This window comes from Carassius auratus, unplaced genomic scaffold (genome assembly GCF_003368295.1).
Source record: "Carassius auratus strain Wakin unplaced genomic scaffold, ASM336829v1 scaf_tig00214198, whole genome shotgun sequence".
Classification (NCBI taxonomy): domain Eukaryota; kingdom Metazoa; phylum Chordata; class Actinopteri; order Cypriniformes; family Cyprinidae; genus Carassius; species Carassius auratus.
The window spans coordinates 143,235-156,579 of NW_020527553.1; the positions used below are offsets into that span (position 1 = coordinate 143,235).

The following is a 13,345-nucleotide window of genomic DNA, read 5'->3' on the forward strand; positions in this document are numbered from 1 at the left end:
TTGATGATGTGGTTGGTGCTCAACTTGGAAGTGCAGTTGTGGGTCAGCAGCATGAAGAGCAGTGGGCTGAGCACATAAAGGGACGTGACGTACTCAGAATTCGTGCTCTGCATTTAACCCATCTAAAGTGCACACACACAGCAGTGAACAAACACACACCAGCAGTGGGTGGTATTGCCGGCCCGAGACTCGAACCCACAACCTTAGGGTTAGGAGTCAAACTCTCTAACCACTAGGCCACGACTTCCCCACAAAGCCTTGTTTTTAGTGTGGACATAGAATGGCTGAGGTCTTCCTGTTAGAAAGTCCAGAATCCAATTACGGAGGGAATTGTTAAGGACGAGCAGGTTTAGTTTTTTATTGAGCTTTTGTGGTATTATTGTGTTGAATGCTGAACTAAAGTTGATGAACAGTATTCTTTGGTACCGGTATTTTGTGTTGTGGATTTGAGACATGTGGGGATGACTAGATGGCTCAGTGAGGTGTTGAAGATATCTGTCAGCACATTCTTTCAGTACACAGCCAGGGACGTCGTCAGGACCAGCAGCCTTGCGTGGGTTAATCCTAGATATGGTCTTCCTTACATCGGCTGGAGACAGACAACCTTATCGTTGGGAATTATGGATAGTTTTTGTGAAGGTGTGTCATTCTGCAGTTGTTAATAAAATGGTTGAGTGCATCTGGGAGGGATGTGTCATTATCAAAGGCCTGAGGTGGGGGCTTGTAGTCAGTGATGGTCTGAATGGCTTGCCACAGGCTCCATGTGTCTCTGCTGTCTGTGAAGCGATTGTTGATTTTTTGAACATATGACCATTTGCATTTTTGATGCCACAGGACAGATTGGCTTTTGCTGTTTTGAGGGCTGCATTATCTACTGATCTGAATGCTTCATCTCTGGTCTTTAGCAGCCCAAAAGACCAGAACCTCTGCTGTCATCCCCGGCTTTTGGTTTGCACGTGTGGTGATGGTCTTGGTGACTGTCCCATCATCAATGCACTTTTTGATATAAGCACTCACAGTTTCAGTGTACTCCTGCAGGTCTGTGAGGTTGTTGTAGGTGGCTGCCTCTTTAATGTTCCAGTCTGTGCACCGAAAGCAGTCCTGTGGTGGTGAGGTAGCATCATTTGGCCAAACTGTGATGAGTTTTTGAACCGGTTTGGCGAGTTTCAGAAGTGACCCGGATCTCAGTAAATTTTACACACACTTTTGTTCTGTAGATTATATCTTGCTCGTGTTGCATGCGGTCGAGGTTTGGCCAGGACTGGTACAAAAATGTAATCACTAAGGCTGCCTTCACATATGTTCACACACATGTTCAGTTCCAATCACTGCTATTTCAAGAGTGAATCCCACATAAATATAAAGAGTGTCACTCATCTTCATTGCGCGATCTCACAAAGTTCCTTTATAATCAACGAAGCTCTCTAAACTGCAAAATGAATCTCTTATTTACATTGCATCTGCACTTAGTCATGAGATGATTCACACGTGCAAAACTCTACATAGAAACTGCAGCGCTCCCCGCTTTCAGCAGTGAGTGAATTCTGACAAAATGATTCTGATGTGCCATTGCTTTCAAAAATCCAAAGATATGTCTGCAATTGGCTATATTTCTAGATGCTGCAAAAACACGGTGAGGGTATTTAGCATTTGGCTAAGCAGTCATAGTGGGGCTGACATAAGGGATTCCATGACTAATAATTTGGGGATCAACTACACCCCCCCCCCAACAATGTCGCCCATGCAGTAATGTATAATTTATTTCCCTTCTAACCTTCAACTTAGATGTATATATGAAAGCATACTAAGATACTTTTTTCTCTTTCTCCCCATTTCTGTAGTGTGCAAACTTGCACTCAATCATATCACTTGAAAGATAATCTCAAGAGAGATGAACTATTCCATACATTGGTACTTGTGCTGTAAAACCTATTAAGACTGTGTCTGTTCCCAGAATAGTGAGGTCAAAATATAAATATAAATATAATGTAGGATCTAGAAAAAATCTTATCGTAATTAAACCAGAAAAATGTAAAGTAAATGAACAAAAACAATTTTTAAAGTTTGGGCTCATAAATATTAGATCACTCACACCAAAAGCAGTTATTGTAAATGAAATGATCACAGATAATAGTTTTGATTTACTCTGCTTGACTGAAACCTGGCTAAAACCAAATGATTATTTTGGTCTAAATGAGTCTACTCCACCAAACTACTGTTATAAGCATGAGCCCCGTCAGACTGGTCGTGGCGGGGGTGTTGCAACAATATATAGTGATATTCTCAATGTTACCCAGAAAACAGGATACAGGTTTAACTCTTTTGAAATACTAATGCTAAATGTTACTCTGTCAGACATGCAAAAGAAATCTAATGTATCTCTTGCTCTGGCTACTGTGTATAGACCACCAGGGCCGTATACAGAATTCCTAAAAGAATTTGCAGATTTCCTCTCAGACCTTCTAGTTACAGTTGATAAGGCGCTAATCATGGGAGATTTTAATATTCACGTTGATAATACAAATGATACATTAGGACTTGCGTTTACTGACCTAATAAACTCCTTTGGAGTCAAGCAAAATGTCACCGGGCCCACTCATCGTTTTAATCATACACTAGATTTAATTATATCGCATGGCATCGATCTTACTGCTATAGATATTGTACCTCAAAGTGATGATATTACAGACCATTTCCTCGTATCGTGCATGCTGCGTATAACTGATATTAACTATATGTCTCAGCGTTACCGTCTGGGCAGAACTATTGTTCCAGCCACCAAAGACAGATTCGCAAATAACCTGCCTGATCTATCTCAACTGCTATTTGTACCCAAAAATACACATGAATTAGACAAAATTACTGACAACATGGGCACTATTTTCTCTAATACATTAGAAGCTGTTGCCCCAATCAAATTGAAAAAAGTTAGAGAAAAACGTACTGTACCATGGTATAACAGTAATACTCACTCTCTCAAGAAAGTAACTCGTAGTCTTGAACGCAAATGGAGAAAAACTAACTTAGAAGTTTTTAGAATTGCATGGAAAAACAGTATGTCCAGCTATAGACAGGCTCTAAAAACTGCTAGGGCAGAGCATATACACAAACTCATTGAAAATAACCAAAACAATCCAAGGTTTTTATTTAACACAGTGGCTAAGTTAACAAATTACCAGATGCCACCTGATTCAAATATTCCACCAACGTTAAATAGTAATGACTTTATGAATTTCTTCACTGATAAAATAGATAACATTAGAAATACAATAGCGAATGTAGATTCTACAGCATCTAACACTTCAGTTTCATCCATCGCACCCAAACATAAACTGCAGTGCTTTACAACCATAGGACAGGAGGAGCTAAATAAACTTATCACTGTATCTAAACCAACAACATGTTTATTAGATCCTGTACCCACTAAATTACTGAAAGAGCTGTTACCTGTAGCCGAAGAACCGCTTCTCAATATCATAAACTCGTCGTTATCTTTAGGACACGTCCCAAAACCATTCAAGCTGGCGGTTATCAAGCCTCTTATTAAGAAACCAAAACTAGATCCTAGTGTACTGGCAAATTATAGGCCTATTTCAAATCTTCCATTTATGTCTAAAATTTTAGAAAAAGTTGTGTCTGCTCAATTGAGCACCTTCCTGCATAAAAATGATCTGTATGAAGAATTTCAGTCAGGTTTTAGGCCCCACCATAGCACAGAAACTGCACTTGTTAAAATTACAAATGACCTGCTCCTTGCGTCAGACCAAGGCTGCATCTCATTTCTAGTCTTACTTGATCTTAGTGCTGCGTTCGACACCATAGATCATGACATACTCATAGATCGATTACAAAACTATACAGGTATTCAAGGGCAGGCTCTAAGATGGTTTAGATCCTACCTGTCCGATCGCTACCATTTTGTTTACTTAAATGGGGAGTCATCTCATTTATCATCAGTAAAATATGGAGTGCCACAAGGATCCGTCCTAGGTCCCCTTCTATTTTCAATATACATGTTGCCCCTTGGTAATATTATTAGAAAATACGGAATTAGCTTCCACTGTTATGCTGATGATACTCAGCTATATATATCAACGAGACCAGATGAAACTTCCCAATTATCTAAGCTAACAGATTGTGTTAAAAATGTAAAAGATTGGATGACAAAGAATTTTCTCCAATTAAATTCGGATAAGACGGAGATATTAATTATTGGACCAAAAAACACTACACAGAATCTTGTAGATTACAATCTGCAACTAGACGGATGTACTGTAACTTCCTCTACAGTCAGAAATCTGGGTGTTATATTAGACAGCAATTTGTCTTTTGAAAATCATATTTCCAATGTTACAAAAATTGCATTCTTCCATCTTAGAAACATTGCCAAGCTACGAAACATGTTATCTGTTTCTGATGCAGAAAAGCTAGTTCATGCATTCATGACCTCTAGACTGGACTATTGTAATGCACTTCTAGGTGGTTGTCCTGCTTCTTCAATAAACAAGCTACAGGTCGTCCAAAATGCAGCAGCGAGAGTCCTTACGAGGTCAAGAAAATATGATCATATTACCCCAATTTTACAGTCTCTGCACTGGCTACCTATTAAGTTCCGCATCAGTTACAAATTATCATTACTTACCTATAAGGCCCTAAATGGTTTAGCTCCAGCGTACCTAACTAGCCTTCTACCACGTTACAACCCATCACGCACCCTAAGGTCACAAAACGCTGGACTTTTGGTAGTTCCTAGGATAGCAAAGTCCACTAAAGGAGGTAGAGCCTTCTCACATTTGGCTCCCAAACTCTGGAATAGCCTTCCTGATAATGTTCGGGGTTCAGACACACTCTCTTTGTTTAAATCTAGATTAAAAACACATCTCTTTCGCCAAGCATTCGAATAATGTATCTTTTTAATTGTGAGTGTAGTTGCATCTGATCAAAGGTGCATTTTTATTCATTAGCTTGGGTTAAACTAATTTTACTTTGTTGGATCAGCAGCTATGCTAATGATGTCTGTATTTTGTTTCTATGTTTTGCCACGGGATTCACATCCCGTGGTAACTAGGATTTACACAAGCTCCAGTCTGGATCCAGAACACCTGAGAAGAGATGATGCTGACCCTCAGAGGACCTCAGATGATGCTAACCCTGAATGAACAAACAGAACTAACAATTATTCCTAAATGTGTGACTTAATCATATAATAACTTAATTAATAATATTGATAGTTCATCGTCTAGCTGACTACGTCTTGTATTATTATTATTTTTTAGTTTTTCTAAAATCCTGTCAAATGTGCACAAACTACTAGCTACTACTAAATATTGTAGAAACATAATTTTCTGTAAAGTTGCTTTGTAACGATTTGTTTTGTAAAAAGCGCTATACAAATAAACTTGAATTGAATTGAATTGAATACAGCCCGCATAAGCAGTCATGTATACACAGCAGAGTGGACTGTGTGTCGACGTGCACGGATGTGCCTCTGCCAGTAATGTTTCATATTACTCTCTATTCCTGTCACTCCCTGGATGCTTAACTGTCTCACAGAATAATAATCACAGTGACTGCTGTAATCCCTACTGTGCACAGAGGTTTCCCTGATATCCCCACTGTGCTGGGCTGCGTTGAGCTTTGCTGAGCTGAAACAACCCCCCCCCCACCTCATACACACACGCACACATACACACATCCTCGTCCTGCCAGGATCTCTGCTATTAACAATACGGGCCAAGTAATCCTAACTTGTACCTCTAAAGAAAGCTAATCCATTGTACAGAAATAACTTATCTGCAAAGAGCAAACAACATTCTTAGGTGGGAAAATCCTGTTAGCGTCTGCTTGATTACCTTACCATTAGACTTCCCGTGCAAAAGCACTCTAAGTTCAGTCACATGGCTAACCTCATCAACCAGGCTAATATCTGCAGCCCTGTTGATTTCAGCTACAAATTGAGTTAATATTTCATGCTGACAGGGTCGGTTTTACTCCACAGTAGAACTAACGCTAAATGTGGCTATAGTGAATAATTCACATACCTGATAAGACTACGCATTGCTGCGTTTAATTATTAATGATCTTAATATTGCATAATGCACTGATCAATGCATCTCTACAGTGAGTGGGAGAAGTGAGTGAAAGGAAAGATGTGGGCAGAACAGTTGGGCTGAGTGGCACTGCATGACAGACAGCTCCAATCTGAGCAGAACACATCTCACATGACAACAAGTACTGGATGATGCAATAACAAGTTTGGAGTTTTTTTCTTACAGACTGAACTAAATCAAAAGTAATACAAGCTAAAAGCTCATTAACCTGGAAAATGAGATTTCAGAAATAATTATTAGGGAAGTTTGTTTCCGCCATGGGAATAAAAAAAGATAACTGCAACTTTATCTCTCACAATGCAACCTTTTTCCTCACAATTCTGAAAAAAATTTCAGAACTGAGAGAAATAAACTCTGAATTTACAGATATAAATTTGCAATTCAGAAAAAATAAAAATAAAATCTGCGAGATGTAAACTCACAATTCAGAATTAAAAAGTCTATGTAAGCCTAAATCTATGTCTAATAAATATATTTGAATTTACATCTTGCAATTCTGACTATTATCAAAATTCAAAAAAAAAAAAACTGAATTGTGAGATGAAAGGTCAAAAATACCTTTTTTCCCTTTTTTAAATCTGTGACTACGTGGGTTATGTGTCTTTCATTGCTCTGAGATCCAATGGACATGTTTGGGGGTAATTTAGGATTAGAGCACCTTGTTCAAACTCTAACCTTTAAAGGTAAGACCACAAGTTACAGACATCAAACCTCTAGCACACATATCCTCTAATTTGAATCAATGGCAGAGTGAATCAAAGCCAGTGTATCTGAGATCAGATTAAGTCTTCATAAATAATAGCGTATGAGAACAACCTTGTCAAAAACTGAAAATAAAGTGCAAATATATCCGTTTTGAAACACAATGTGACTGACACACAGTAGTGTGCTACCCAAATGTTGACAGATACTGAACAATTTCATCATGTCAGTGTCCATCAAATTTAGAACTGTATAAACACAGGTCCAGGTGACTGATGATCACTTCTTGTGTCACAGTCTTTAGCATATGTGCCCATCCCCTTGTGGGACTCTGACAGCATCCTCCACTCAGTGTCCAGGTGAGAGGGCTAATCCATCTGCATATTCATGACTGTGAAATAGACACAGTCGCCATGGAGACAACCTGGTCTCATATGATGATGTGGATAAGGACTGTCGAGGTCTTTTGATGCAATGTTTCTGACAGGTATAATCAAATCAGCACAAGTTCTACAGTCAAAATAAAGATCAACAAAGGTAACACGGTCAGCATAGACTTCATATTGTGTCAACTAATACTCCAGCTCAAACTTTTATCTATGTTGTAGATGAAACAACAGTGCTCGCTATCTATCAATGAACCATAAACAATTTAATACAGCCAGTAGTCACAAACTTTGAATGGCAAAAAAACAAAAACCAAAAACAAAACAAAAACTGATAATAGTTTCTAGTTCCAAACCAAGTAGGATATCTTTCAAGATTTTTTTCAAAGCGATCACCTGACATAGGAAGTAATTTGCTGGTGCTGATCTGCACTATGAAAGCATTAACATGATGAGAAAACACCACATCCTGCACAGTGTAGTACTGATAGGATTTTAATATTAAAAACACGTCCCTTACTAGACCTTGGCACTAAAACAGATTGAGCAAAGCTCACAAGCAAATTAAACTAAGCTATGAGATTTCAGCACCATGGACAGCGACATTAAAAGCTCTTTGTGGTACATATGGAATGACAAGATATATCTGAAAGTCTGCTACTTATTAATGGCCCAATAAATAATTAAAGATATAAACAGACGTACCATGTTGACCTCAGACACCATGTCTATGCTTGCCACATCGATGCTCATGCCAACTGCGACTGGTGCACCTTAAACGAGAAGAAAAACTTAATCCTCAAGTTAACTGAAATCATTTATTTATTTATATCAATGTTAAAAACAATATTGACATACTTATGCAACCTTAAAAGTAAGAAATAATTACGTGAACAACATCATACCTCCAAAGTCTGGTCGAAGACGGATGTCATAGCCTTTCAAAAGCTTGTCCACGGTCTCTTTGACAAAAGACATGTTTCCTGGTTCATTGGCGCTGAAAATAAATAATAAAGAAGGTTACTTCCATCACATTAGAGCCCAGGAGGTCTTTGCTCTCGTGCCATGGTCTCCACCAGCTTTTCTTACCTTTGAGCACAGCACATCACTGCCACAATTACCGGTAATGAAAGAACACCAAACAGCCTTCGTTTCTGTATTCCAAACATTCCTTATACTCTTTCAGGCAAGGAATCGAGCGACAAAACGGACGATGTAAGGTTTCCTCGCGTAGGTAACAGGTTACGTTATTCCATAAGTGAGTCTTTGCTAAAGAACTACAATTACTGTCAAATGCGCGTAAACAAATCGCTGCGATCCGGGTTTTCGCTCTCTTGCGGAGACTGCGTTATTTGGTTAGGTGCTCGGTAAATACAATGCATTTTGCCCAAGACACTACCGGAGCTTGCAGCAGGGGAGTCGGTGTTTGGGGCTCAGCCAGGTCTTCTCCATCCTTCGGTTTTGACGCCCGTAGCTGTGCTGTCCCGAATCTACACTCTCTGCTGAAGTCTCAGTCTTACGCTTCTTTTTATATTTTAGTTACAAGCAAGGGATGGTCTGTGGAGACAGTTAACTTATTTTTCACACATTTCCAACAAAAGCGCCTGTTATTAGATGTTCACTTGGGAAAAACGTGGAAATTGAAAACTGAAACTGAAAGTTCGACTATTGATTCGACAGCTGATGACCGAGACGATCGGAGTGTGATGAAATTGGTATGTGAGCACGAGGACTTCACTATTAAGTAAAGTGGTCACGTGACATTCCACAAGCTTCGGCGCGAACGGCGTTTTTTTTTTTTTTGGCGTGTATATTGCATATTTTATATAAATTATGATGTATAAGTCACTTCAAACGAAAAACTTAACTATAGATCGTTTAATACGCGTGGTTTCGTCAGGTTCACGATCTAGTAAAAAAAAAAAAGGCGTATTCACTTGAGTAAAAGTTGAAGAGAATGACTGGGAGGGATTTCCCCTGTTCAACTCTTCGATTTATTCATAAATAGCTCCTGTATTTTGCCATTGTTGCTGGTGGGTGTACATTTTAAATCTTTGTCATGGGAAAGCAACATAATACAAATCTGCAATGAAGACTGAGTCACGACTTGTCAAATTCATTATTTTGCTGTTCAGACATCATTGGTGGTTTCTTACCGTGACATGAAAGGCGGGAAGTCAGAACCCACATTGATTCGTTTCATCAGTATTTTTCAACAAAATTTCAGTGATCACAGAAGTTTGACTACAACGAGACTGTGCAAGAAACAATCCAAAATTTGCAAGTGGGTAACCACTGGTACCACTTTCTTATAGAATCACATGTCACAAATATAGCATAAAAATATAGTTTTGGTTTAATATGCATTTAGGATGTGTGATCAATCAATCAATCAATCAATCAATCAATCAATCAATCAATCAATGCTGAGTTTCAGTTTCTTCCATTTGAGTGTTATGGACACTAGTAATCTCTAGTAATAAAGATTTTTGTTGTTATTGCTAATTTCAACAGCAATAACTGCCACAGCAGTGCTTTCTATTTTATTAGAACATTACATTTATTAGGAGATCATCTCCTGTACTGTACCTCTGCATGTGCACACACGCATACTAATAGTGATAAACAGAACATCATGTGATAGAGTGGAAGAATAATAATTCTGCTTTATTGACACCTTCTGTGATACAATCAATCTAATATATTACTTGTTGTTCTCACTACCACTCCCCATCAATGGATATTAAGGCTCCTCCATTTAGCCTCTAGACAATTTTATTATACATAATCAGATTTTCAGTGAGGCTTGACAGTCTGCTAGAGATTAAGCACAAGTGTAATGGCTTCTACCAAGCTTTAAAAACTCATTAAACTAATCCTGTTGATTTGACCTGTGTTCAAAAAATAGGTCCGCATTGTTCTGACTGAATGGAAAGGCTGTTTACGAGAGCTGTTGGAGGATTTGACATGGTCAGTGGTTGAAGTTAGTGGCCTTCTTAAATCCCTCACACAGCATTAAAACTGTAGTGTGCAGAATGATGCCGCCCTAATGCTTTTAAAAGCAGACGCCGGATGCAGAGGGATGTGGCTGTGGTTCCTGGTACTGTTTCAGAAGCTTTATTCCAGAGAGGCGAGGGTTGAGACTCCACTAAGATGTTATTGAATGCTAGTTCTTCTTTTGTCCTCCGGCACATTCTTTTAGTACAGCAATATTTAGATTTGATTCACTGCCTGAAAAAGTGTTAGGACTACATTAGTATATAATAATAAATATATTCAAACTCTCCCAATTTTTTATTGATAGCAAATCTTGTTTAATCTATTGTATGACATTGGTCCTGTCTGTGCCAGGATTACCATTCATTGAATGCCTTTTAAATTACATCTTTGAGTTTGAACTGAATTTGAACTGATGGACCAAACACAACCCAGAATTGCAATTTAAATTCGAAGAGAAATAAAATTAAGTCATGTCACCTTTATTTATTTAGCACTTTAAACAATAGATATTGTTTCAATAACAGAGAAGTTACAGCTAATTAAAATCAAATTAACTGAAATTTTAATTCATATAGCATTCAAATTTCAGTTTAAATTTCAGTTGAAACTAATGAACTGGCAGAATATTAATTATTCTCTTTGAATTTCGTAACAACCCCTTTCTGTACAGAACTAAAAGTCATAGAAACATGTCAAGTGTACTTTTTTTCAACTTTTAAACTCAATGTTGGGATTATTAGAGCATAAAGTATTTAAAAGCATAGCAAAAAAAAAAAAAAAAAAAAATTGGGGGAATTTTTTTTTTAGCCATACTTATAGGAAATAATTTCTACGTTTCTTGCAGCATAAACGTTTATGAAGAGCAGCTACTATAAGGAGAGAGATGGAAAGCGAGGGTAGCTCTGAGCAGCACTTACCCACACACACCCACAACCCATCATCCAAACAAAGCACTCCACTCACACATCATCTGCAAATGCAAAGGCTCCTCAGTGTGTGGGCTGAGCAAATGGCACCAAGTCACGGTCACACACCAAGCCAAATGCTGTTAAAGCCTTTAAAGTAACACTAGTCAAACAGGCTGTGGGAGGACTGGAACCTTTTACTATGATCCCTGTCTTTGCCTTTAAAATGACTGGTGTCCTCTGACCCCTCTAATTCTAAGGTATAAGGCCGTGTCCACAAGTTCACAATGCACTTTGCTTTATTTCGCCCACTGGAGTATCAAACGGTTTTCTGATCTACTGTAGGGGTGATGTAGGATCACAAAAAGGGGGAATGAAAACATGGTTGTACTGGCTTCCATTTATAGTGCTTTTCCTTCCATTTATGTCAAATTGGAGATGCAGTAGACCTCTCTCCTCTGCACACCCCCACCACCCCCTCCAGATTAAATGGACACAGATAAATAGATCCTCTGGATGGAGGGAATATTGCACTGTGCTGAATGAATAATGTATGTACGTGGCTGACATTGCGAGTCTGATTTGTTTTAGATTGAGACAGAACTCTGCAAATTCACTCATAATACCAATTAAAGGATTCAGACTCCTGTGATACAATGAAGAGATGCATAGATGCCTCCTGAGACATTAAAGGAATAGTTCACCTAAAAATGAAAATTGGCTTAAAGTTTACTCACCCCCAGGCCATTTAAATTGTAGATGGGTTTGTTTCTTCATCCCAACAGATACAGAAAAATGAAGTAATTATCTCACTTGCTCACCAGAGATCCTCTGTGATGAATGGATGCCGTCAGAATGAGAATTTATACAGCTAATAAAAACATTACAATATCAATAATAACGCTTCCTTTAGTCCATCCCCTGTAATTCTCTAACATCAAAATTCACCATCATATTTATTTGGAATTGTTTAGGACTGTTTTTTCGCTTGTTAGCTGTGTTAGGTCTGTACACATTTCTCCCCTGATACAGATTTTCCACTGTAAAAATCAATAATATGGATAGAAGAATCGTATTTTAGCTTGAAACAATGGTTTGAAGTTAAAAACTTCTTAATGATGGATTTGTTTGTTACAAACATGCAGATTTTCCCTTTACATGTTAATTGATGGATTGGAGTCAAGTTGTAGGTTATTGTTATGTTTTTATCAGCTGTTTGGCGGCACCCATTCACAGCAAAATATCCATTGGTGGGCAGTGAAGTAATGCTAATTTCTCCAAATCCGTTCATATGAAGAAACTCACTACATCTTGGATGTCCTGAGGGTGGGTAAATTCTCAGCTAATTATAATGTTTGGATAAAAAAAATGTCAGTAGGCATCAAACAATAGTGAACTGTAAAATGCTACGAAATGTACTTTATTTATCATGCACAATGAGAAACTTACCTTGTGTCATAGATTGCAAACAGCTTTTTATTCCCATCCACTGCATTCCTGCAAAACAGAGGGAGGGGATGTTACTATACCCATCAGTCAATGCCCTGTTACTAATTTTAGAATAAACACATTCTGTAAACAATTGTGATGTTTCTGAATCCCAAAAGCATTTTCAAAAATATTACATTTAACATATCTTGATTTAAAATAGTGTCATCTTGTTAATCTTTGTTATTAAAGTTCTGTTTATCATGAGCACATACAGTACACACACACACACACACACACACACAAAACTAGATCAGGATGATCAGATGCTCGCAGGACACAGGTGGACTATAGAAGTAACAGCTGCTCCCATATTAAAATCTCTGGAGTCCACATCAATGAAGTCGACAAAAGCACTCTGAAAATGAATCATTCCCAAAACGCAACTACAATATCATATTATACCTTCACAACAAAACTGCCTGTATAATCTCCAAGAATCTAGACACCCCCCCCCCCCACAAGCACTGTGACCATTAAAGCCAACCCAAAGCAGATGTTTAATTTACCCGCTTGAATCAAAGACTCTTCAGTTCTCTTGCTGTAAATCAATGTTACATCTTCAACATGCATTACTTTATTCACCATACCCATAAGCGTAGTGTTTTACTAGGATTCTTTAATACAAATGCATATTTTATATTTAAAGTTATAATATGAATACTTTTGGATTATGATTTTGCATTATCACTAAAACAGTGCTGTGCCACATTTTTTTGTGATGTGTATGACGTTTTGAGACATTTCCCTGATG

The 13,345-nt window shown here is 38.1% G+C and overlaps 1 protein-coding gene across 2 annotated transcripts in view; it reads right to left on the reverse strand.

Moving 5' to 3' along the window:
- LOC113091483 (gamma-aminobutyric acid receptor subunit beta-3-like) overlaps window positions 1-13,345 on the reverse strand; it is a 69,250-nt gene that overhangs the window by 37,016 nt on the left and 18,889 nt on the right. The window contains exons 2-4 of one of the 2 annotated variants that reach the window (XM_026257045.1): window positions 12,553-12,600; window positions 8,104-8,195; window positions 7,904-7,971 (exon numbers count right to left, since the gene is read on the reverse strand). In XM_026257045.1, the coding sequence (XP_026112830.1) occupies window positions 7,904-7,971; window positions 8,104-8,195; window positions 12,553-12,600 (208 nt within the window). Of the gene's footprint in view, window positions 1-7,903; window positions 7,972-8,103; window positions 8,196-8,287; window positions 8,983-12,552; window positions 12,601-13,345 lie in introns of those variants that run through there. The other variant, XM_026257046.1, reaches the window with a different exon arrangement.